Source organism: Hylaeus volcanicus, chromosome 1, assembly GCF_026283585.1.
Source record: "Hylaeus volcanicus isolate JK05 chromosome 1, UHH_iyHylVolc1.0_haploid, whole genome shotgun sequence".
Taxonomy (NCBI): Eukaryota; Metazoa; Arthropoda; class Insecta; order Hymenoptera; family Colletidae; genus Hylaeus; species Hylaeus volcanicus.
In genome coordinates this window covers 13,753,421-13,776,652 of record NC_071976.1, presented here as the reverse complement: position 1 = coordinate 13,776,652, position 23,232 = coordinate 13,753,421, and the positions used below count along the sequence as shown (strand labels likewise).

Sequence of the window (23,232 nt, the reverse complement as noted above, 5' to 3'; positions counted from 1 at the left end):
CAAAGCAAATCTATGAGCAAATCTAGTTCTTTAAGTTTTCAAAAGTATGCACAACACATGACAGAAAGTCATGTTGCATTTAAATGTTACTGATAAGCTGATTACATTTTTTTTTTAATAAATTGCTTGCAATGAGACTTCCTGCAATGCGTTCCGCGTACGTTTGAAACCTTAAAGGATTCAAACTGATCTCCCATTTTCTATATTATTGTAATCACTTTATCAGTAACATTTAAATTTCTTGCAACAAGACTTTCTGTCATGTGTCGTGTATACTTTTGAAACCTTAATGGACTAAGTCTGACCTTTCTTTTTCTATATTATTGTAATACAATAAATTATCTATTACAAATAGTGGATTTCTGTTCATTTTCTCATTTTCTCATTATTTAAATTTGTTACAAGACTTTTTGCCATGCGTTCTGTGAACGTATGGACTGTATCCTAATACAATAAATTGTGCGTTAGAAATAGTTGATCTCTCTATTCATTTCTCATTTCTTCTTTAATAAATTTCTCGCAATGAGACTTCCTGCAATGCGTTCTGCGTACTTTTGAAACCTTAAAGGATTCAAACTTATCTCCCATTTTCTATTATTTGAAGTCATTCACTATACAAATTATCTTTGTAAAAAGAAGTGAGATCCCCATAAAAAACTTCAAAAAAGTAAAAAAATTACGCCAAGTACATGAAAAAGTGGAGGTTTCAAGGATTCAAGGAGTTATCATAGAAAAACAAAAGATCCCCATAAAAAAGTACAAGGAAGTAGAAAAATGAGCTGCCAGTACATGAAAGTCCTTTCCAGTAAAGCGCAAGGTGACACTGTGTAACATAATATCAAATTCGGTGCTTTCAACAGTGCAGACTTTCAGACTCTAATGACAACTCATATAAACTGACTGTTCCGCATTTTGGCGGTGAAATGAAGAAGCTAAATAGTGTATCAACCACAAACTGAGACTGTTTAGACATTTACCTAGATGTCTGTGGGCTGGAAGTCAAATGCTTGGCGTGGCCAGGCAAGGTCAAGGTTTTGATGAATAAGCATTATTTTAAAATGTAAAATAATGAAAATGTACTCATATTGTCAGCGTTTTAAACTGAAAAATTATCTGAAAGCCTGTGAGAGGAGAGGTATCTGCGTCAATGAGTGTCCTTAGAAATAATTTAAAACATAATAAAATGGAAATGTACTCATATCGTAAAAGTTTTAAATTGACAAATTATGTAAAAGCCTGCGAGAGAGAAAGTATGGGTCTTGATGATCTGAGAATGCCTTAGCTGGCCACGCCAAGCATTTGACTTCCAGGCCGCGGACATCAAGGCAAATTTTTAAACAGCCTCAGTTTGTGGATGATACGCTATTTAGCTTCTTCATGTCACTGCTAAAGTGTGGAGCAGTCACTTTACATGAATTATCATTAGGATCTGAATGTCCACACTGTTGGACACAGCATTTTAGCTGCGCATAGTTGGAAACCACCGAATTTTACATTGTGTTACATAGTGTCGCCTTTGCACTTTATTGGAAAGGACTTTCATGTACTGGCAGCTCATTTTGATCACATCTTTTTCTACTTTCTTGAATTTTGTTAGGGGGATCTTTTATTTTTCTATGATAGGATATATACGAGGTAAGTAAAAAATTATCTACTTTCTTCATTCTACAATTTATTTACATGAAGCTAGGGTTTCACTATGCACATCACTTTTCTACGTAATCTACCTCATTATCAATGCACTTTGCCCAACGGTCAACAAGTTAACGTATTCCTTGCAAATAAAAGGTTTTCGATTGGTCGAGAAGCCACTTTTGCATCGCATTTTGCACATCTAAGTCCGAGGCAAATCGACTTCCTCTTCATGCGTTACACTTCTTCGGACACTTCTCGATCCACAAAAACACAGTTTTACGTGATAATGCACTTCCCCCATATTGCAATAATAATCTACGATGAATTTCTGAACCTTTGACACCCTCCGACCAAAGGAATCGAATCACTGATCGTTGTTCCTCTTTGGCACAAATTTTTAATGGAGTGGCCGTGATCTATCCACAATAGAAGGAAGAAAAATGGCGGAACTAGGATAAACTTTTATAGCATTACCAGAACAGTAGAACAATAAAATAAGCGACGACGAAAGTCAGTATGCAAAATGTTAGAAGAGTTATGTCAAAAGTGTAGATAATTTTTAACATCCCCTCGTATATTTGTGTACATCCCAAAATTCGTATTGAAAGTGTCGTCACATCTGGTATTTTATTTTGGAAAAAATATTTTACAAGATACACTTTAAAGTGTACATATAGCGCATAAAAATAAGGCACTTGCCAAGTACTCGATAACTCTTGCCAAGTTTTGGTTGGAATTATCTATTTGAAAATAGATATAATTTATGGTTCGTTTGATTAAATGTAAAGCGATTAACATTGGTTTGAAACGAAAATAAATAACCGGTTCTTGGGTATTATTGCATGAATTCTCCTGTTGAAATGTTAAGAGAAATTGATATAAAAATTTGTAAGATAGAAGTAAACTGTTCAACACGAACCATTTCAACACGATCTTACATGTGACCCAATTTTCTAGATTTAGCGCTTGCATACATTTGTTATTGTCGATAATAACAGGCATTACGGTGCACTGTGTTTGAATTACGTACTTACATTAGAGGTCAGCGATCGCGCTATCAGGGGGCTTAGTGATTGGTGTCGTACATTCATTCTTACTCAAATTTATCTATTGTCTTTACCGTACGTCTTACAACAATATTTAAAATTAAGCCGCATATTAATCGCGTGCAAAATTATCGGCATGCCGTTGAAGGGATATGCAACAATGAACCAAAATGTGAAGACGCAACGCTATCTCGCATACGAAGCGATTATACTGTGAATTTTTTTAACTCGTTAATCAATGATGATTAAAATTATAGAATGAGCGTGTTCTTGGAAACCTAATTTATACAGTCTTGCACTCCAGTAAGGTTAATTATAATATTATAAAACTGACATTTAGTTTATAATATTCAGTGTTGTTGTACGAAACCATTTATTTTAGCGTGTGAATTTCAATTTTCTCTATGATGTTTCTAAAGTGATAAAGTCGAAAATACAAAATTGTTTGTTAGAGTTTAGTATGTGATATGAAAGATCAGTTTAAGAGCTTAAATAGAATGTATTTACAGGTTGTTTCGTTTAAAGTGTTATTTGGTTCAAATGATGAAATTGTATGGAGTAAATAATTTTATTATGAAAGAAGTGGTAGGATAGACTTAAGAAGCATGTTTTCTTTTTTAATGGAATCTTATACAGGATGAGATGAACTGTTACCCCAGATAGCACCGGACGTCCATTTTATGTCCAGTTTACGTCCAAACGTCGACGTCCGTTGTCGGACGTCCTTAGGACGTCCATGGGACGTAAATTTTGTACGTTCCAGGGATGTCCGCTCTGAACTTTCTAGATTTAGGGAAAAATACTTTTTTTTAAACAAAATAAATATTATTTATTAATATTATTTATAATATAATATTTATTCAATATGTAGAACAGAATATTTTTTTCCGAATATAAAATACACTATTTACAATTGTAAATTAATATTAATTAATTAATATTATTATCCCAGATAGCACCGGACGTCCCATGGACGTACAGAGAACGTACAGAAAACGTTCTGGAAATGTCCAGCACCGGACGTCCCATGGACGTACAGAAAACGTTCTGGGAATGTCTAGCACCAGACGTCTCACGGACGTACAGAAAATGTTCTGGGAATGTCCAGCACCGGACGTCCCATGGACGTACAGAGAACGTACAGAAAACGTTCTGGGAATGTCCAGCACCGGACGTTCCATGGATGTACATAAGACGTCCCTGTGCTATCTGAGATATATATTTATTTTTATATATTCATTATATTTAAGAAATATAAAGTATTACCATCCAGTGTAAATAATACCATAAATGCATAAAATCCGCTGTTTATCAATCAATGTTTCTTTTATTACCGAGTTGAACAAATTTGCAGTATTATCGTTTCATAACGAGATTAGGCGCGGCGTATTTACCCTTTTCACTGGTCGCTGTATATCTTTCCAGGTCATCCAGAAGAATATACGGGAGGCAAGATCGAAGCAACGCGGGATATACGCCATCACGGCAACGGAAGTGTCTTGCGGATTAATTACATCTTGTTTACCATCCATTCTGCTCAAAGTGATGCTAAACCAGCTCACCAGAAGGTACTCATTGTGCTTGACTCACGTCGACGGTGACCTGCTCGTGGAAGGTGTCGATGCGGTGATGTATTGGAGACCACCTCAAGGCAACTGTAGTAAATATTAACGAATAAGTATTAATTAGAAATGAAATAAGCAGCAGGGAGTGAGGATAGGAAATGGGTCGTACTCGTTTGTTTGTAGACGAAATGTTAGATATTTTAAAGAGGATGAAACATTATATCTGTAACAGCAGTTATGCTACTCGAATTACGCTGTAATTCAAATACTTAATTTAATTACATTGTTTTTTCAATTATACAATTTAATTACGTTATACTTAAATTGTATAATTGAATCACATTGTATTTAAGTTATCTAATTTAATTACATTGTATTCCAGTTACGTAATAATTCAATTCCATTGCAGTTGAATAAACATAATGCACATTTTATGATTAATTTAACTCCTAGTTACTGCATTCATAAATCTAATTGGTTTAAAATATAATTAAAATACAGTTCTTTTGTATGTTTGAAACTTTCGCATAATTTGTTTCATCATTTATTACCTCTCAATTTGATCACCTTCTAATTCGTAATTCTCATTCAATTATTTTATATTTTAATTGAATGGTACTACTGAATAACAAAGCTCCCCATTTCCGGTTATTACACTAATTCTGGGACACTCTGTATTATTGCATACTGTGTACATTTTGTACTTTCTTGTACATTAAAATTTCCTGTAAATGCATAAAAATCCCCAATCCATCTCTAAATTTTGTTTTCGAGCCTCGATTAACGTACACGTTCTATTATTTTCAGACATGTCGATCACTCTGCACAGGTACGGAAATGGTGTACGTTTAGGCGTGATGGGTGATGCGTTGATCGGTCCTGAGCACTCCATAATTACAAGGACCTTTCCCAAAAGCGTGGAGACTCTTGCCAATGTGGTCGGGGTTCCCCGAACTCCGAGTCGAAACTCGACACCGAGTCCAGCCAGTCCGAGCACCTCACCAGGATATTAAAAGGCGTACGAAGCCCTGCGGGATATTAAGTAAGGGTTTATTCCCTGATATTGTTGTCTCGATATTCATCGATAACGAAAAAGCCAAAAATAAACGTTCTTAGAACGCGAAAGAGTTAAATGGGAGGACATTTAGCCTCGATTACATTTGTATTCCGTTCGTTCTCATCTATTTGACTATTTAAATGAACTCTTTATTGACTGAACCATTCTTTATCAATTTGTATATTTCTATGAACTATTGAAATGTTATGATTGACGTAATCTCATTTATGGGAATAGCTTCTTAGATAATAGTGGTATAATATTAATTCGCTAAGAGTTCGAGAAGAATTCGATATAGCGTACTTACATTTCAAAAAGATCGGTTCGACAGATTTCTGTTTACCTTGAGAACCAGATGAAAAAATGAATTTAAAAAAAAAACGCGTTTAAAGCTTATACAAATTTTATAAAACTCATACCAAAATATTTGTATACTCTTTCTGAATAATATTATTACTAGGAAAAATATTCTAAATAAATATTATACCCTTAAAAGTCCCTTTGAAGTCCCTTTAAGAGGTTAAATTCAAACTACTTTCCCACACATGTAAAAATGTAATGGATGATTTATTTGCACATCTTGTAGCAATTATGCCAACTTCTTCGTAGAATTTCCAAAGTGCAATCCTTAGCTTCGCCTCTTTTCTTTAATATACCACCAAAAGACTCACTTACTGAGAAGGCTTCGCTTCTGGAAAATTTTGTGGCTGGTACGCGTCAGGTTGAAAGGAATTACATACCTTCGGTTATTGTGTTACCGATGGCTCGATACGCGTTATCTTATTATGCTCTTTACTTTATTTATTCTCCTTTATACGTTTCCGACGTTTGTATTCGAAACTGATTAATTTCACTTATCTGATGTGCCTGACATTATCTGTGACAATGTCTATTATTTTTTTTTTCAGGCCTCGGATCTCTGGCTCACGTGGAGAAAAGTTTATTCACTGTTTTCCACTTAAGGGAATAACCGATTCCAGAGGAGGATGTATAATACCTGAGATCGTCGCATCGCACCTCCTAATACAATATTTATGTTAATTATTTACACGATATATACGTTTAGTGGATGTAGCTCGGTTTTATTGGGAGGTAAAGGAAGAAAATTTTTTAAGGGTTCTGTTATTTTCGTCTCCGTCCTTGTCGTGCGTTCTAAAATACATTGGAATACATATCGTGATATATTGTATGTATATATTTATATAAATATACATGTTCGTATCTATTTATGCATACACTTCAACAATCTATTTTCATTTGTAACAATACAGTTTAATACAAAGATTAGGAAATTAACGCAATGTTTTTTTTTATTGTTCGTTATGCTGATTATTGGTTTAGACGATACAAGTTGCGGATATGGCAAATACGTGAGTGTAGTTAATTATCGTTTCAGTTCTTTCTTTTTATATTTTATAGAATATAGTCGTCGATATTCCAAGTCCTTAACCCTCAGCGGTCGTCCAATTGTATAAGGGAGAGGGGTAGATGATTGTTACGCGCTTCAAATTACAAATTTTTAACAAAGTTATTAATTTTATAATGTTAGCTTATAGCAATTTTTATCGAATCAGTCTATAAATTACAATGTTTTGAAATGTCAGCTTATAGTAACTTTTTTGTTTGCTTTATTATAAGCTTTTATTTTCATTCATATTTTGTCGATACTGAAATTCCAACGTGTAAAGCTATTTTTTTTAAATACCTTTAATAAAAAAAATAGCTTTATTATAGTACATGACATATACAATTAGAACTTTAGCATATGTTGAACGCTTGACCGCACCCCTCCTCCCTGCATGCTCACATACTCCCTTAGTAGAAATGGGTAATAGTAAATTATTATTAGCGAAACCACCAATAATGTATATTTGATTCTTTTTCCCCTACAGTTAATAGTATTGATCCAAGTTGAGGTAATTTCAGGTGTCTCGCTCAGAACGCAAGTTACGTCGGTTACCATGGTTCGAAAATGAATCAAATTTGTAAAATAAAATGTTTTTTGAATGAAAATAAATTTTGTCAATCCACCGACTATGCATTCACTTATCTAATAAGAATTATGGCAGTTGACAATCGAATCTCCCAGAAACAAACTCGATGAACTCCATACATTAAGAACTGGAGAAAATTTATAAATTATAAAATGGATTTTATAATTAAAATTTAGAAATTATTGTAACACATGTTTATTATTTATAAGCACGGATTCCTTATAGTTACTTAAAATTCATCTAAAATTATATTTAGAAAGGAATTTGGTTTCTGAAAGTTCCAATAGTATAAGAAAAAAGTCGACTTCCGCATCTCTTTTATACCTCTACTTACAAAAATACTATCAATGTTAGATTATATCCTCCCTGAAACTAAGCAAGATTTGTTTGAAATATTTTTGTTTATCTCCAAGTTATTCTTTATGTAATAAAATGCAATATTAAATAAATTAAAGTTAAGAAGCCGGCTTTTAGAATCTGCTAAATCTTGTCATTTGTACTGCCAATGTTTACACAAACTCGACGTCAAATAAAAGTAGTAGTTAATGATAATTAATAACATCACGAAATGGAATATCACAACTCCGCACTTCCCTCAGTAAGTCGAGACTAAATTAGTTGAGTTTTCAAAGTCACTGAATGTCTATCCCCACCATGTCGTTCTGGCACTGTCGCGCTCATATCTCTCGACATTTTCTTATAATTTCAATTTATTTTATAATTTCGACTTAATTTTTTAAGAGAAATTGCCCCATACATGTTTGTACCATGTTCACCGCCTCTCTCAAAATAATTCTCACCAGTCGGCCACGTGTCTAGACCTATTATGACCGCAAAGAGTTAATAATGCATTCCGTAAACAATTTAAAAATTCCTTTCACCAAATACAACTCGAAGATTGATCGGAATGTTTGCGTGAACAATTCAATTCTACGGAAGTTAATGTGACAATTTGATTGCCATCGTTGACTAGTTTATACTTGGAAGCATGTTATTATGTAGCCTTCGTATAATAAAGAGACTAATTCCATATATATATGCATGTAAACATTGTACCATATAACACAGTCGCTTATACATATATTTGTTTTTGATAATAAAATATTGTATACGTGAGAGTATATTTCTTTTAGTAGCACTCAATGAAATATATCGGAGGTAATTAAGTAATCTTTCATCGGTTTTTAAGTACCCACAAACAGAGCATCTATGTGAAGGCATAAACACTGGAAAGATTTGTCCAGTAAAATCACGAATTACTATAATTACGTCTTTCAAACGTGCTATGAAATCTATCTCTATTTAAATACTTCGAAAATCTGTAAAAAAGCATCGAAAAGTTTAGTGAAATCGTTTTGTTCCTTTTGTTTTTTTTTTTAATTCAGTGTACACAACTCGGTAACATCGAATTTCAACACACCTTGAATATATTAATTTTTAATAATAATACCGTTACACGTACACGCCGTTCTGAATAGATATACAGACTAATTTCGAAACTTTCCTAATTTCTTTTTCCTAAAATTGGATACAATCACAGTTAGAACGTTTAGTTTTACATCGTTACGATTGAGTTTTGATTCTTCGTCTTGTTACTTCCATTTGGACATTATAAGGCAAACGTTTAGAACTGTACCAATTTCTAATTGTTCTCTATCGATTACTTTCTTAACTAATGTTCACGACAGAGCTGGGCACTTTTGAAATGATATCACTTGAAATATCATTTCAAATAACGTATTATTCTATTTTACAATTATTTGAAATAATTGTGAAATTGTTTTCTAGTAATGTTCGAAATAATGTTTCGAGTCGCGTTATTTTATTTCATAATTATCTTCATACTTGCGATCACATTCAAAACAACGTTATTTGAAATATTATGACGAATAATATTATTTTATTTTATAATTATTCGAAATAATTGTGAAATTATTCTTCAAAATTGTATTATCGGACAAAAATCTATAAATGATAGTTGTATTACTTTGAGGATTATATATTTAGTTGAAATAAAAAAATTACCAAATAATTTGTTATTCAATCATTATTTCTGCTATTATTTCAAATAAATTATATTAATTATGAAAGTAACGATTCAAAATAAATAATTTCAAATAATTATTTCTCACTTTCATACCAATTGAAATTTGCCCAGGTCTGGTTCACGGATACGCGAGTTGAAAAGTATTTCAAGTCCCCTGGTGCAACAATAGCCAAGTAGCGTAGCCACCGATTTCACGCGTTTTGATGACTAATAACGAGCACAAAGTAAAGATAATAGACAATCTGACGATTGATGCACACATGCGTACTATAAGCGTTTGCAAATCGTTAGGAAAGCAGCTGTTCCTCGTTTAATCATGAATATGTTTATGACTAGAAGTAAAATAAATTTCGATGGGAAACATCTGAGCTTGGGAAAAATTAATTGTTAAGATAATATTCAGGATCGTGCTATAATTTAATTCTATTTTCGTTAAAAATAACAATATTTCAGCTTTATCAAGAGATATACTTTTGCGTCATTCAATACTTAAATAATGCGTATCACGTGTGTTAATCAAACGGAAAATCACTAATTTCATGGAACCGATAGATAAGATTGTTTTGTCATTTTAATGAAACAAAAAACTTAGCCAAAGACGATATCTAATAAGATTTAGTAACGATAAATCTCTCTTCTTCTTATTTTTGTATCGAAATCTGGACTGCTTGGCGTGGTCAATATGACTAGGCAAAAAAATTCGTTGAATTACTTCCATATTTCATTGTTTTCTTGTTCAGTTTTGACAATTCCGTGATTGCAATTCTTGTAGTTTCCATAAGACAATTCCAAAGTAACCGATCGCTATATCTTTTCTACTGCATACCAAACACAATTAACTGCATCTTATTAGATTTTAAATAATTCTACACTATTAACATATGTACATTCAGTGTATGATACATTTTATAAATATATTGACCGATAAGTACTGAAACTATTACTTGTTTAGGAAATTTAATTAAGTAATAACTGCGTAGTGCACATTGTTAGATTGCTTTAAGGAGTTACACCACACTAGACCATCAAAATAAATGTTATTTTCACGATATTTTAGGGACAATACTATGTCCCTAATTAAAATGAATTTTATTCCTACGAATAAAACATATAATAAGTATTGGTCAAATATTTTGTATGTCTACATTAGGCGCGAGTTATCAGTGTTTAATCAGTGTTAATCAAAAGTTGGGCAATATTACAATTTCTAGAAGAATATATATAATTTGAACAAATCTCTTTAATTTGAGAAATGAACATGTTTAAAATAAAACAGATTGTTTTAGCAAGCCATATTTTGATTATATATTGACACTTAATTGCAAAAAAGTTTATTTTCTTTTGTGGCGTAACTCCTTAAATTATAGCAAGGATTCAAACAATATTAGCACAATAATTAACAAACGAAGAGCGACCTGGGACAAGGTATGAATACTTTCCTTATATTCATCCTAATCACGATCCTTTTATACTTCGAAGCCACTGCTGTAAGAATGTTAAGAAAATTATATGGCAGGGGATCGATCAACATATTCGTCGTTTAATTTCGTAACGGTAATATCGGTTTGCTGAAAACACAGTTAATAACGAATTTAAGGTAAACAATCCTTCTCGCGTTCCATTTCGATAGGACCCTCGCCCCAAATCTTACGATTCTTCGTGTAAGGAATCAGTCCTACCAAAAGTCCAGAGAGAATGATCCAACCACCGGCCATGTGGAAGGACAAGTCCCAAGAATTGGTTACATCGAATAACCAACCGGCTAGTGGTGGACCAAGAAGATTTCCTATACCCTGACACAACAAACTAAGGCCATAGGCAGTGGTGAACCTTTCCAAAGGTATTAATTCTACGAGTATAACAGGTGTGAAGCTAAAGTTACTCGCAAAAAAGAGGCCAAATGCCGCCGAAGTGGCCATCAACAGGTTGTAATAAGGAGTTAATATTGACATCATAATTGTTGCTATACCACAGGCGACTAAACACCATGTGTACGTTTTGCTGACGTTCATCCAGGGTTGGTCTCCTGCCCAACCGAGGCCAATCTGGAAACAATATCAAATTAAAACGATACTTTCTTAACATTTTTAAAATGAATCATTTTGTGAATTGTAATTGGTTGATTGCCGATGTTTATACAAATTCCTATTACTGCAGATATGGAAAAATGAAAGTGAATAATTAAAAAAGTGACATTGTACAATTTGTATTACTGGTATAATTTGTATAAAGGGTACAACGTGTGCATTCATGTAATTTGTAATTCTTTATTATCTGGATAATTTCATTAATTTGAATTTCTTGTTTAATCGGAAAAACTTGTTCTAGTAATGAAAGTATATATTATTTTCTTAACGGTATAACGTGTATATTATTGTTGATATTTACTATGTATTTCCATAATTTTGCATATTTTATTTTGAGTTATTCAAATAATACAGAAATTATACATGTTGTACACGTTATACAAATTGTACAACTTTAGTTTTCATATAAATAATTAAATGCACATGGATAAAAGGATATATTTAACGAATGTTGAATGAAGTCAAAAGCGCAACTGCAAATAGATTTCCTTGTACCTTCGTTTGCCACAAATGCATGAAAGTCCGCAGTTTGGTAATCGGTAATAAAAGAAATCAACATACCATTCCTATTGTATTGGTGATGCCGATAATACTAAGGAGATTCGCAGCGTCAGATTCCGAGTAACTGTTTCTAGTAAGGTGTTCGGCGAGATAAAAGTAAGGCACGATAAACCAAGTAAACAACAAGATCGTTGACAGCGATAACAATAAAAAGTGTAACTCCAGGAACATTGAGAAGTCCATCATACCCTTCAGTAAATCCAACAACTCGCCGTACCATTTCTGAAAGTAAAACACCATTTAGTTATATCAAGCATGTATTTATTATATTATACAGGCTACATATAAATGCATAAAATCCACAGTTTGATTATTACTTGTAACTAAGTTTCTCACCTCCTCATTTTCTTTCGCCAATGTAGTCATACTATTCCTATAAATATCGGGACAGCTACTGGCTCTTAATCTGTACTTGTGCAAGTTTAGGACAGCACCCCGGTACATGACGGAGTTCCTGTGAACTCTGATGTCTTTAAAATAGTGAGTATTCGTATTGAATTGTCTCCTTAGCCACGGAAGCGAGTCCGTTCTGACGACGCCACAGTTCAATTCCCCTAAGCGTTGTTTAGACACCGATTTTGATTTTCGCCCTTCAGCCGCCTAAGAAAATTAAGAAAGAATTCAGTTAATTTTCTTTACTTTAAACAATTAAAGAGATATAATGTTTTAATGTATTGACCGCGTGTTCGAATTCTTTGTCCAACAAAGGATTAGCCTCTTCAGATTCTTTTTTGGATATTTTTCTAGTTACGTTAGCTTTAGTGGAATCAAACGCAGATCCTGAGTGAACATTGCTCGCTAACTGAGGGTCCTCGACTTTTGGTTCGTCGTTTGCTTGCTTGATCCTTTCAGAAAGAACAAAATTACGTTAAAAGTTCGAAGACATTGAGCACTGCGTACTATTTAATTTTATTTAATTTTAATTTGATTTAATTTAATTGTAGCGGTGATATAATGTAACAGAGGTGACCATAGCTTTGAAAATTTACAAATTATTGTATCTCGAAATAAACAATGTTTAGTTGTAAATAAAATAACTGTTTTAGGATTCTGTTACTTTTATTTGGCTGATATTTATATTGTTCCTAAAAGGAACAACATCAATTTGATTTTTCCAACAGTTAATAATTACTGTAGGAGTTACTAAATAATATGTTATTATAATATAGATAACAAAACATATGTGAGGTATTAGTTGTCATGAATGTAAGAAATAAAGAAACAACCAATGGTATAGTACTGACTATTTGAATGAATGAGTAAACAAATTTATATTCTGCCAAATTATAATTAAGAAATAGATATATACATAGTTAGAAATAAATATTGATGACTAACATCAAAAGAATTTATTACTGCTGACAAAATCGATGTATAGATTATTATATTATTCGATGGAGAATTTGATAAAATAATAACTAAATCACGAATTACAATTATGAAATAAAAATTGACTTATAATATAATTGTCTAACATTGAAAAAATTTATCGTTACATAAACTGAATATTCAATGTAGCTTTACGCGAATTGCAACTCGTGAATGTGAATAAAAAAAATGTCACTTTGACCACCTCTGAAACAGAAACTGAAATTGTGTTAATTAATGTAGACGTGGATGAAATTTGCAACCTCATAGACATGGTGACGACACTCTTGTTGCCAATCTCCCCCGCGGAATCGTGTAGGTTTTTGTCTGAATAGCTTCGGCATGCTAGAAGATTGGGATAGTTCTCCAGAATGACCTTGTAAAGCCTCGGATTACTGGCAAGTAATTCCAGTACTTCCACGGGCACCTGTAATTCTCGAAATTATATATTTTATGTGACTTTTTCTCAGATTTTATTTTCAACTAATTTTTCACTTCTCTTTATAGAAATTTTATGTCTTGACGTATGGAATATCGAACTCTAGCCTCCAATCATAACATTAGTGCAGATTTTTTAAATATATACATACGAAAAAGTATAATTGATAAAATTGTATTTTGAATGTGCATGTTTTTTTGTTTCTCTTGCGAAAAAGCAATTCAGTGTTACGCAACTTGACACGAATGCCAGGAAAAAGTGCTAATATCACCGTTACGTAGATGTGATTATCACTACAACGAAAATTTCGGAAGATATATGTATATTGACCTTACATGTATAGCGAGTGCCATTTAATATTGTACATTTTTTGGTTCAGCTGATTTTTGCTCATAATATGATAAAATCAGAATAAATTAATGAAACTGATATAGAAGCAAATAGTTAATGTAATATTTAAAATGAAGACAAAATATATTTAATTTTATGTAACATTACTAAAATATTTATTAAATCTACTAAATCTACTACATCTACTAAAATATTTGTTAAAAAATATTAAAAAATGGCGTTACATCAGATTTCTCAAAATAAGACTTCTTTTTCTGGCCACCACGAAATTTTAGAAACTATTGGTTTAATTGACGTCAAATTTATAGTGATGTACATTTTTAAATTTTATTTGGAGACACACATGTTGTTTTATATTGGCATTGTTTTCCTAAAGTAGAAAAATTTTCCTCACTATCTCTAATAAGATACCTCTTAGTTTCAACCAGCAATGCATCTACTTTCTTGAGAGTTTAAATATCAACAATATTAGTCTACCATTTGATTCCTGAAGATGCTAACTTCAATACTAGCGAAACGCCTTTATATCTTATCCAAATGACACGTTCTGCACTCAGAAGTTTACGTACATTTGTAACTATTCCTAATGTGATGGGACAAATGATTACTGTTAAAGACACTTTCTTCAATTACAGGAAAAAAATATTTTACGTGGAACTAAATTGAATAATGCATGAAACAATTGTATTTAACTCATGTATTGCATATAAGAACTGTATACAAAAGTTTGAAAACAGTCATTTGACCAGTCGTGGTAGGTTTAGTGTTAATATCAACCATAAACAATCCCACAAGTCCGTGCTACATTTCATAGTACTATTCAAGTTAACCCTTTGCAGACTTTCAGTCACCGCTAGGTTTTCTTTAGGTTTAATTTCTTTGGAACTCGAAGTGCCAATAAAATGATTGTCGTTGAGGCAAAGGTGACCTGATTCTCAAATCTCAAATTAGAGATCTCATTTTCGAAGTCAATATAATTTTAGCATCCGTGGCAATAGAATGGTAAGAAAGCATTTCGAGTTGTTGGTAGATACCAGAAAAAAGGACTCGAGAACAAAGGGTTAATACACGAAACATATCACTAAATGTTATGAAAAAGTGTAATCACCAAATATTTTCCCACCCATCTGGAAAAATAATTACATGATCGCTGTAAAATTGATCCCTTTTACATTAAATACGAACACAATTTGAAGCACGAACTCGTGAGCTAATACTTACACTAGTTTACAAAATAAAAAGAAAACAAAATGTACATTCAATGCCACAATTTTTTTCTTATGTATTTTGGCCTACTAAACTCGAAAATCGCAAGAAAAAATTTTTCTATGGATAGGTTTTTTTTATATGAATTTTTGAATTTTTTTTCGATTTTTTTCTGACATACGTTCACATGATAGGCCATATCTCGAGTCAGAAACGTCCGATTGGATCGCACAAGACGTCATTTTAAAGGTAATCGATTTTCCAACAATTGCTTTTAACATTATTTTCCAATCGGTTCAATAGTTTAAGTGTTACGAGCCAATATATATATGAGAAACATTGATTTTTTCGGCTAAAATAGAACACGAATATTTCTTCCATCGCCATGGAAAAATAGAAATTGTCAAATTATGTCCAGTGTCTTATTGTCTACGTATAGATCGCACTTTTACGAAGAAAACAAGCTTTTTTTAAAAAAAATCTATGGATAAATACCGGAATTAGGAACAATTGAGTAAAGGTACAAAAATTCCAATTTTACTCTGTTTTTGTATTTTTCTTCTATTTATATAGGAAACATTTATTTAATTAATTTCGATTAGAAATAATTTCGGCCTTTGCTTTGTCTTCTGTTATTCGTTGTGTTCGTTTCTCTGATGAGGAGCCAAATGTAGTCTCTCAACATTCTTTCATCCCAATATCCTTGATAGCGCTGCTCAATAGTTTTTATATATTAGTGAAATCTTTCGCCGTGTTCGTCACTTACATCGCCAAGATCCTCCGGGAAAAAATCCAAGTGAGAATGTAAAAAATGAATTTTGAGCGACATATTTACGCCTGTTGAAATTACAATTGTAATTAAATGTATAAATTTTTCCATTTTGTCAAATCAAATAGAATAACGATGTATATTCCATACCCATTTTTGCATAATGTATTAGCAAATTATCAACAACTTCCTTATAATTCATACTCTGCCGAGCTAGAAGCCCTAAACTATTGAGCAGCGCTATCAAGGATATTGGGATGAAAGAATGTTGAGAGACTACATTTGGCTCCTCATCAGAGAAACGAACACAACGAATAACAGAAGACAAAGCAAAGGCCGAAATTATTTCTAATCGAAATTAATTAAATAAATGTTTCCTATATAAATAGAAGAAAAATACAAAAACAGAGTAAAATTGGAATTTTTGTACCTTTACTCAATTGTTCCTAATTCCGGTATTTATCCATAGTTTTTTTTAAAAAAAGCTTGTTTTCTTCGTAAAAGTGCGATCTATACGTAGACAATAAGACACTGGACATAATTTGACAATTTCTATTTTTCCATGGCGATGGAAGAAATATTCGTGTTCTATTTTAGCCGAAAAAATCAATGTTTCTCATATATATATTGGCTCGTAACACTTAAACTATTGAACCGATTGGAAAATAATGTTAAAAGCAATTGTTGAAAATTCGATTACCTTTAAAATGGTGTCTTGCGCCACTCAATCGGACGTTTCTAACTCGAGATATGGCCTAAAATGAGAAGGTATGTCAGAAAAAAATCGAAAAAAAAATTCAAAAATTCATATAAAAAAAACCTATCCATAGAAAAATTTTTTCTTGCGATTTTCGAGTTTAGTAGGCCAAAATACATAAGAAAAAAATTGTGGCATTGAATGTACATTTTGTTTTCTTTTTATTTTGTAAACTAGTGTAATTATTAAACAACCATTACTCTGTATGATTCCCTTTGCCTTCATTCGTCTCAAGCTCACCTTCTCATTATGCTTAACAAAAGTAGGCAGGTTGACCACGCTCCTGAACTTGATGTCGCCATTCGTCGCGTGTGGATCCTCCGTGGTGGTGCTAAGAATCTGCAACAGATACTCGGGCGCGTGACCGTTCTTCAGCATTCTCCTCAGCTCTTCGACACCAGGAAAATCGTCCACAGGGCTGGCCGTGGACCTGTCGCACTCGGACTTCGTGATGGATTTCTTGGGAGTGGTGCCGCTCTGCTTCTGCTGCTCCAGGATCCACCACTCGGGATCGCGCATCACCGTTCCGCACACGATCATGTTGAAGAAGGTCCCTGCCAGGAGCAGACAGGTGCCGCGCCAACCGTACTCCTCGATGAAGAAGGTCGTCATGGGGGCATAGACAAACGTACCGATTCCCGTGCCACAGGCACCGAGACCTACAGCTAACGTTCGCTTCTTGTCGAACCAATAAGCGATGCTCACGACCGCAGTGACGTAGCACAGACCCAGACCCAGACCCGCAATGACTCCGAAAGTCAAGTACATTACCTCGATGGTGTTGCTGAAGCAGCTGAGGACAAAGCCGAATCCCGAGATCAGGCCACCTACGATGGTCATGCTCCTGCATCCGTAACGGTCGACCAAGGCGGACATGATGGGACCAGACAAAAGTGGCACCGCCATGAACAACGACCCTATCCACGCGGTTTTCGATTTCGAGGCACTGAACTCGTGCAGGAACTCGATGTACAACAGCCCGAAACTGAAGGACACCCCGTCAGCTATCATGGAAATGACCAAAGAAGCCAGCACGACTACCCAGCCCCAACCACCATCGGGAACCTTGGGTTTACCCTCTGCGCTTTTGCCTTTTGCTTCCTCCAGATCCAGAATGCTGTCAGAATCGATGGAATCTCTGGAGTCATGCTGCCGATACCCTGGATTAGAAGTGATTATCGCTCTGGACTCGATGTACTTCTGATCGAGAGCCTCGACGCTTTTATCGTACGGGTGCGTCGCCAGGGACTCGCTTCTATTAGTGGGGCTTGGTCCTATTGTGAGGTTCGGGGAAGTCAGGTAGCTGTTGTCGATCGGCGTGGGGGGTATTCTGTCCTCTGTACAATCGGTGCCAGGGCTCAGTAGATCAAGTTTGTCTTTCAGATCGTCGCCTAAGCTGAGGTCCTTGCTTCTGCATATTTCTGGAGAGGTGGTTAGGAAAGTGTCCTTGTCGGGGGACAAAGACTCGACGCTACAGTCGATTGTACGAGCAGGTGTGGATTCGAATAGCTTCTCGTCGGCTAGGCTGCTGAGATCCTCGGTGTGGCCAGAGTCCTGGCAGGTACCAGAACTCTTCGTGGATGAGGCGACGCTGTGTGAATGGGACAATTCGATCGAGTCGACGGCGTCTGGATCGGGCGTGAGACAGGGTGTACTAGGAAAGACGGTGGGACTCCCATTTTGCCAGCCAACTATCGGCGCTTTTTTCGGTGCTCGATAATTCGAGTTCCTTTGATCCCTCAAACGATTGTCCGATTTTTGACAATGATTCAGATCCTTCGTTGTACTCAATTCGTTCCTTCTGATCACAATCCCCGAACCGTTGGCGTTGCTGCGAATGTCGTTGTTGTTCCAATTCCGCGCTGGTTTATACGAGACTGGTTGACCGTTCGATTCACCCTCTTTTTCGCATAGGACATTTTCGTTTCTATCGGTCATGGTTCTTCTAAATATAGGTGCTGGCCGAGTGGATCCAACGACGGGGCCAGCCCTTAAGCCCTCGGATCTCGCTCGGGAAGGATCGTCCGCGCCCCTCAGCTACCATAAGGACTTCCCACCCGATCTTGGATGGGCCACTAAACGACGGTCGTCTCAGCATGCACGCTTCGTCTTCTTTCTTGTTCTGTGGAAAGATTAACTGCCGGTTATGACCAAAATTACACGATGATAGTAATATTAAAGGATAAGTTAAAATTAGATGTTCAGAAAGTGATGTTTATAAAGAAAAATAAATACTGATCTTTAAACTTTGAGGACACCTGAATAATTATTCATACATTGTATTCGATTGAGTGTCGAGGGTTATGTGATAGATAGTGTGAGCATGTGAAAAGAATGCTATGACTCTGCCCCTTTGAATCAACCAATTGTAATCATCTATTGGTGCGCTCGGTATTTTGTTTCACAGATATTTTGTTTTTATTAAACTACAGAATCCATGGCTACCACAGTTAGTGTATACGAATGCTACTAGCGATGGAGATCGCATGTTTATTTTAACCGTAGCGATATTATAGATAAAGCAGTGGAAACATAGGCCTGTATGTAAGTATAAATGTTACACTGTTAAGAAAGAGATATTTTTATGGTATGCATAAAGTAATTCTCAATGTCTCAATGATAGAGGAAGTCTACAATATTCTAATACAGACAATCTCATTGCAACAACTGTCTTGCAACTTCTTTCACCAAGGTGAGTATATTATAGATGCAATGATATACTAAATGATATATGATATACTATATGATATACTACAATCTTTCTTTCAATTTATGTATTATTATTATCGTTCATCAATGATCTTGTAATAGTATTTTTCTCAAATATCGAATTGGATAATTAAAGAGTCAACACAATCTGCCTCTGAGACATGGATCTTGTATAATTATTTTTCACGACAAATGCTCAAGTTTATTGACTTTTGATTTGAAGACAAGATTCACATTATTGATTAATCTATTACGTGTTTGTAATCTCGAATGACGTAAAATTGTTTAGATTTTCAATGATTAGAATTTTTAATTTTATTTTCGTTGTTAACCTTGTCTTAAAAGAGATTATCTAGAAGGATAAAAAAAAGTATGATAGGTGGTATGAAGAAACGAGGTCGAGATTTTCAAAGTCATATCTATCATAACGTTTTTTTCGTGTGTCCTCAAAATTAAGCAAACATTAATATTAGAATGTTTTCGTTATAACGATCACCTCGTGTTTGTTAATTAAGTAACGGGCAGAGATGGGCAAAATTTAATAACAAATATGAAATAATAGAATATAATAAATGTAATAAACATAATAGAATAATGAAATATAGTAAGTATCAATAGCAAATAAAAGCAACGTATGGCAATTAATCTAGAAAGTTTTCAGTTGCTCATTGTAAAATCATCCGAATGCCAATATTTATTTTACGATTAACGGATATTGAGTTGTTTATTCTTGTTATTTGTAATTCGAAATGTTTATTTAGACAAGGATCTCGCCCATTTCTGCCTTCTAATGATGTTTACACCAGAGTCTCCGCAACACTGCAAATATAATTTGCGTAAAACTTATCGTAACAAAGAGAAGTATATATACATATTTAAAAAAAAAGTATGCTTTAAAAAAATATAGCAAAAAAATTATACTTAACTAATTATACTTAATTAGTTAGAAACAAAAAATAATAATAATAGCTACTCACCAAGGAGGTAATGCAAAATGACTTATTTGCAGGTACACATGCGTGTTTAGGTGTAGGAATGTGCATGCGACAACTGAACGGTGTGAGCAATTAAAGAAATCGATAGGAGAAAATATTTAGTATCAGTTATCTAGTTATTAAGTACACTAATCGTCTACGCTAAAACAAGCAAAGCGTGACGATAGATCTCAGAAGCTATAAAAAAGAAAAAAAATGTTTAATAAGCAGTCTGAAAATAAACAAAATTCCTGAAGCATTATAAAAAACAAAAAAATATGAAAACAATGAAATATTAATTACTAAATAATTATTACAAAGCAAGTTGTTCATGCATAAATATAAAATAATAGTTCACAAAAATATTAAATGATTAATAAATTATAAATAAATATGGGTTATTTACATTGTATTCTTACAATTATATAGTAAGTAGCATGAAATATAGTATTCATTATTCCATACTACTACACAATACATAGATATATTTAATTAACATGCGATAAGTAATCATTTATTGAAGCTCTGAAATTAATTCTCAGGGGTAGTATATTAATATTTATGATTAATAAATTTTGGTGACAGATAATTTGTTGCATAGTACACGAAGATTTAGATTACTTATCGTACTTTAATTTTGTAGTACTTAATTTAACCTATTTTCCTATGACAAATTGTTTGGAAGTTTTTTCTCTAAAACTTATGTTTCATTATATAATGCTTAATTTATCTCATTTTGTGCGATAAATTATTTGTAACTTTTTTTCATTTTAATTCTTTATTATTTGTATAAACATTTCTTCAATGCCTTTTATTTCTATTTAAACAGCTCAAATGTTGTTGAATAAAGGGTTCATTCAACCTACTAAAAAAATTACTGATCTAATTTACGATTATCTGAAGAATCAATAACAAGAAAATCAAATCACGATTTTCACAATCTAGATTGAATATTCTCCACGCATTTCCACAAACTGTTCTAGTTTTTTCCCCAGTTCTGTCGCGTTATCAGATTAAAAAGTATTTGCGTTACAGACCTACAACATTAGCCTTTATCTCGTAACTCGAATAAACCACGCACGATCGGGCGAACATTAATCAAATATAAAACACATCGTTATCTGCGTGCCCGTTTTGCGAGAAGTGTTTTCTCGAAAGGCGAATTTCACTCGTCACGCAGGTAATACGTTCAACGACTTTGATCGTGTCAACTCGTAAAGGTATAATCCTGAAACGTTTGACCAATTAACACCTATACTATATAAATAAGGGATAGTCGACTTCAGGTTCGATTGGTCGTTTCGAGCCACGCGGAACCGATAACGAATCACCTATGAGCAGTCATTGACGGACTTCAGTGGACGTCATTCATGTTTCGACGAACATATTTTACATTCCGGGAATCTGTCCCGTTTCAACGCATTCTGGATCAATGATACAGCTTATGAGTCAGAGTTTAGCGTCACTCGAATAAATTCTTATTCGAGACTCATACTGCAGTATCGTTAGATCTTTTTCGTGCAAAGTTAAAAATTTATTCGCATCATTATTCGAATAAGAATTTAGTTGAATAAATTCTTACTTATAAATTCTTACTTACTTATTCGAATAAGAATTTAGTTGAATAAATTCTTACTCGAATAACGATGCGAATATATTTTGAATCAAATAGCCATACGAATAAATACTTATTCGAATAATGATGCGAATAAATCCTTTTCGAATAACGATGCAAATAAACTTCTAACTTTGGATTAAGAAGAAGATATAATAATACTGTAACAAAAAACCTAAGTCTGAAACAAAGTTTAATTACTGAGCGGTAACTGTTGCAAATCTGTTTAATTGCATGTTAACACTCTCTTATATTATTCATTATGAACAACGAACATTATTTTTATTGAAACAGCTCTACCAAAAATGAAGCGTTTTTGGACATGCAAAATTGAGACAATTCTTTCAAAAATGACGTTTCAGGCACAAAGTCTATTGTCTATTGGAAAATTATGAATGAACAATTCAATTGTATAATAAACATTATGATTGGACAATAATAATAATAATTTTTAACCCACTGTTTGAGGGATACCGAATAAACAATGGTATAGAATCGACCACTTTTTATCAAATTTTGAAATGTCTTAAACAAATTATCTGTCATACCTATCTTTACGAATATATTTTCATAGTAAAACTAACGGTAGGCGAGAATGCCCTCTTCTCTTGAGTACGTCAAAGAGTTTCGCAATTCACGGAAACTGATAGACGTAGTGCCAAAAAACTGAAACCGCGTGATCGCTATAGGAGCGTGATCCACTAATAGTCTTCTGTTGCCCAACTATTGATCTTCAATGTAATATCCGCTAATAACCGAAACTTCCTGAAATTCAGATCCAGTCTATTCCTTTCGTTAATAAGGGATGTACTCAAACTGGATTTCTTCCTAGTCTGGCTTTGTCTTTTAGTTAAATTCATTATTAAAAAAGATTTTGTTTTTTGTTACATAATGAAACAAAAACTGCATGATCAATAAATAATTACTGATGTACATAGAAAAAATATTTATAACCTATAATGATACGTTTTTTGTATGTTTTATAATCACGTAAAAACAATTATGTATACAGGGTGTCCCAAAAGTCGGGGAGGAGCCGGAAATGGGGGGTA

General features: G+C 33.6%; 2 protein-coding genes across 7 annotated transcripts in view; one reads left to right on the top strand and one right to left on the bottom strand.

Moving 5' to 3' along the window:
- The window catches only part of LOC128884623 (uncharacterized), a 46,533-nt gene extending 35,633 nt beyond the window's left edge, over positions 1 to 10,900 (top strand). For 3 of the 6 annotated variants that reach the window (XM_054138120.1, XM_054138118.1, XM_054138117.1), the window contains exons 6-8: positions 4,107 to 4,341; positions 5,054 to 5,288; positions 6,212 to 10,898. In XM_054138120.1, coding sequence (XP_053994095.1) covers positions 4,107 to 4,341; positions 5,054 to 5,259 — 441 coding nt within the window. In that variant the 3' untranslated portion in view covers positions 5,260 to 5,288; positions 6,212 to 10,898. Of the gene's footprint in view, positions 1 to 4,106; positions 4,342 to 5,053; positions 5,289 to 6,211 lie in introns of all 6 variants that reach the window. The other 3 variants (XM_054138114.1, XM_054138116.1, XM_054138115.1) reach the window with 3 other exon arrangements.
- The window catches only part of LOC128884622 (uncharacterized), a 25,313-nt gene continuing 11,830 nt past the window's right edge, over positions 9,750 to 23,232 (bottom strand). Inside the window, exons 3-8 of the mRNA XM_054138113.1 lie at positions 17,123 to 19,004; positions 13,624 to 13,787; positions 12,672 to 12,837; positions 12,329 to 12,592; positions 11,993 to 12,214; positions 9,750 to 11,389 (exon numbers count right to left, since the gene is read on the bottom strand). Of these exons, the coding sequence (XP_053994088.1) occupies positions 10,937 to 11,389; positions 11,993 to 12,214; positions 12,329 to 12,592; positions 12,672 to 12,837; positions 13,624 to 13,787; positions 17,123 to 18,820 (2,967 nt within the window). The 5' untranslated portion in view covers positions 18,821 to 19,004 and the 3' untranslated portion in view covers positions 9,750 to 10,936. The remainder of the gene's footprint in view (positions 11,390 to 11,992; positions 12,215 to 12,328; positions 12,593 to 12,671; positions 12,838 to 13,623; positions 13,788 to 17,122; positions 19,005 to 23,232) is intronic.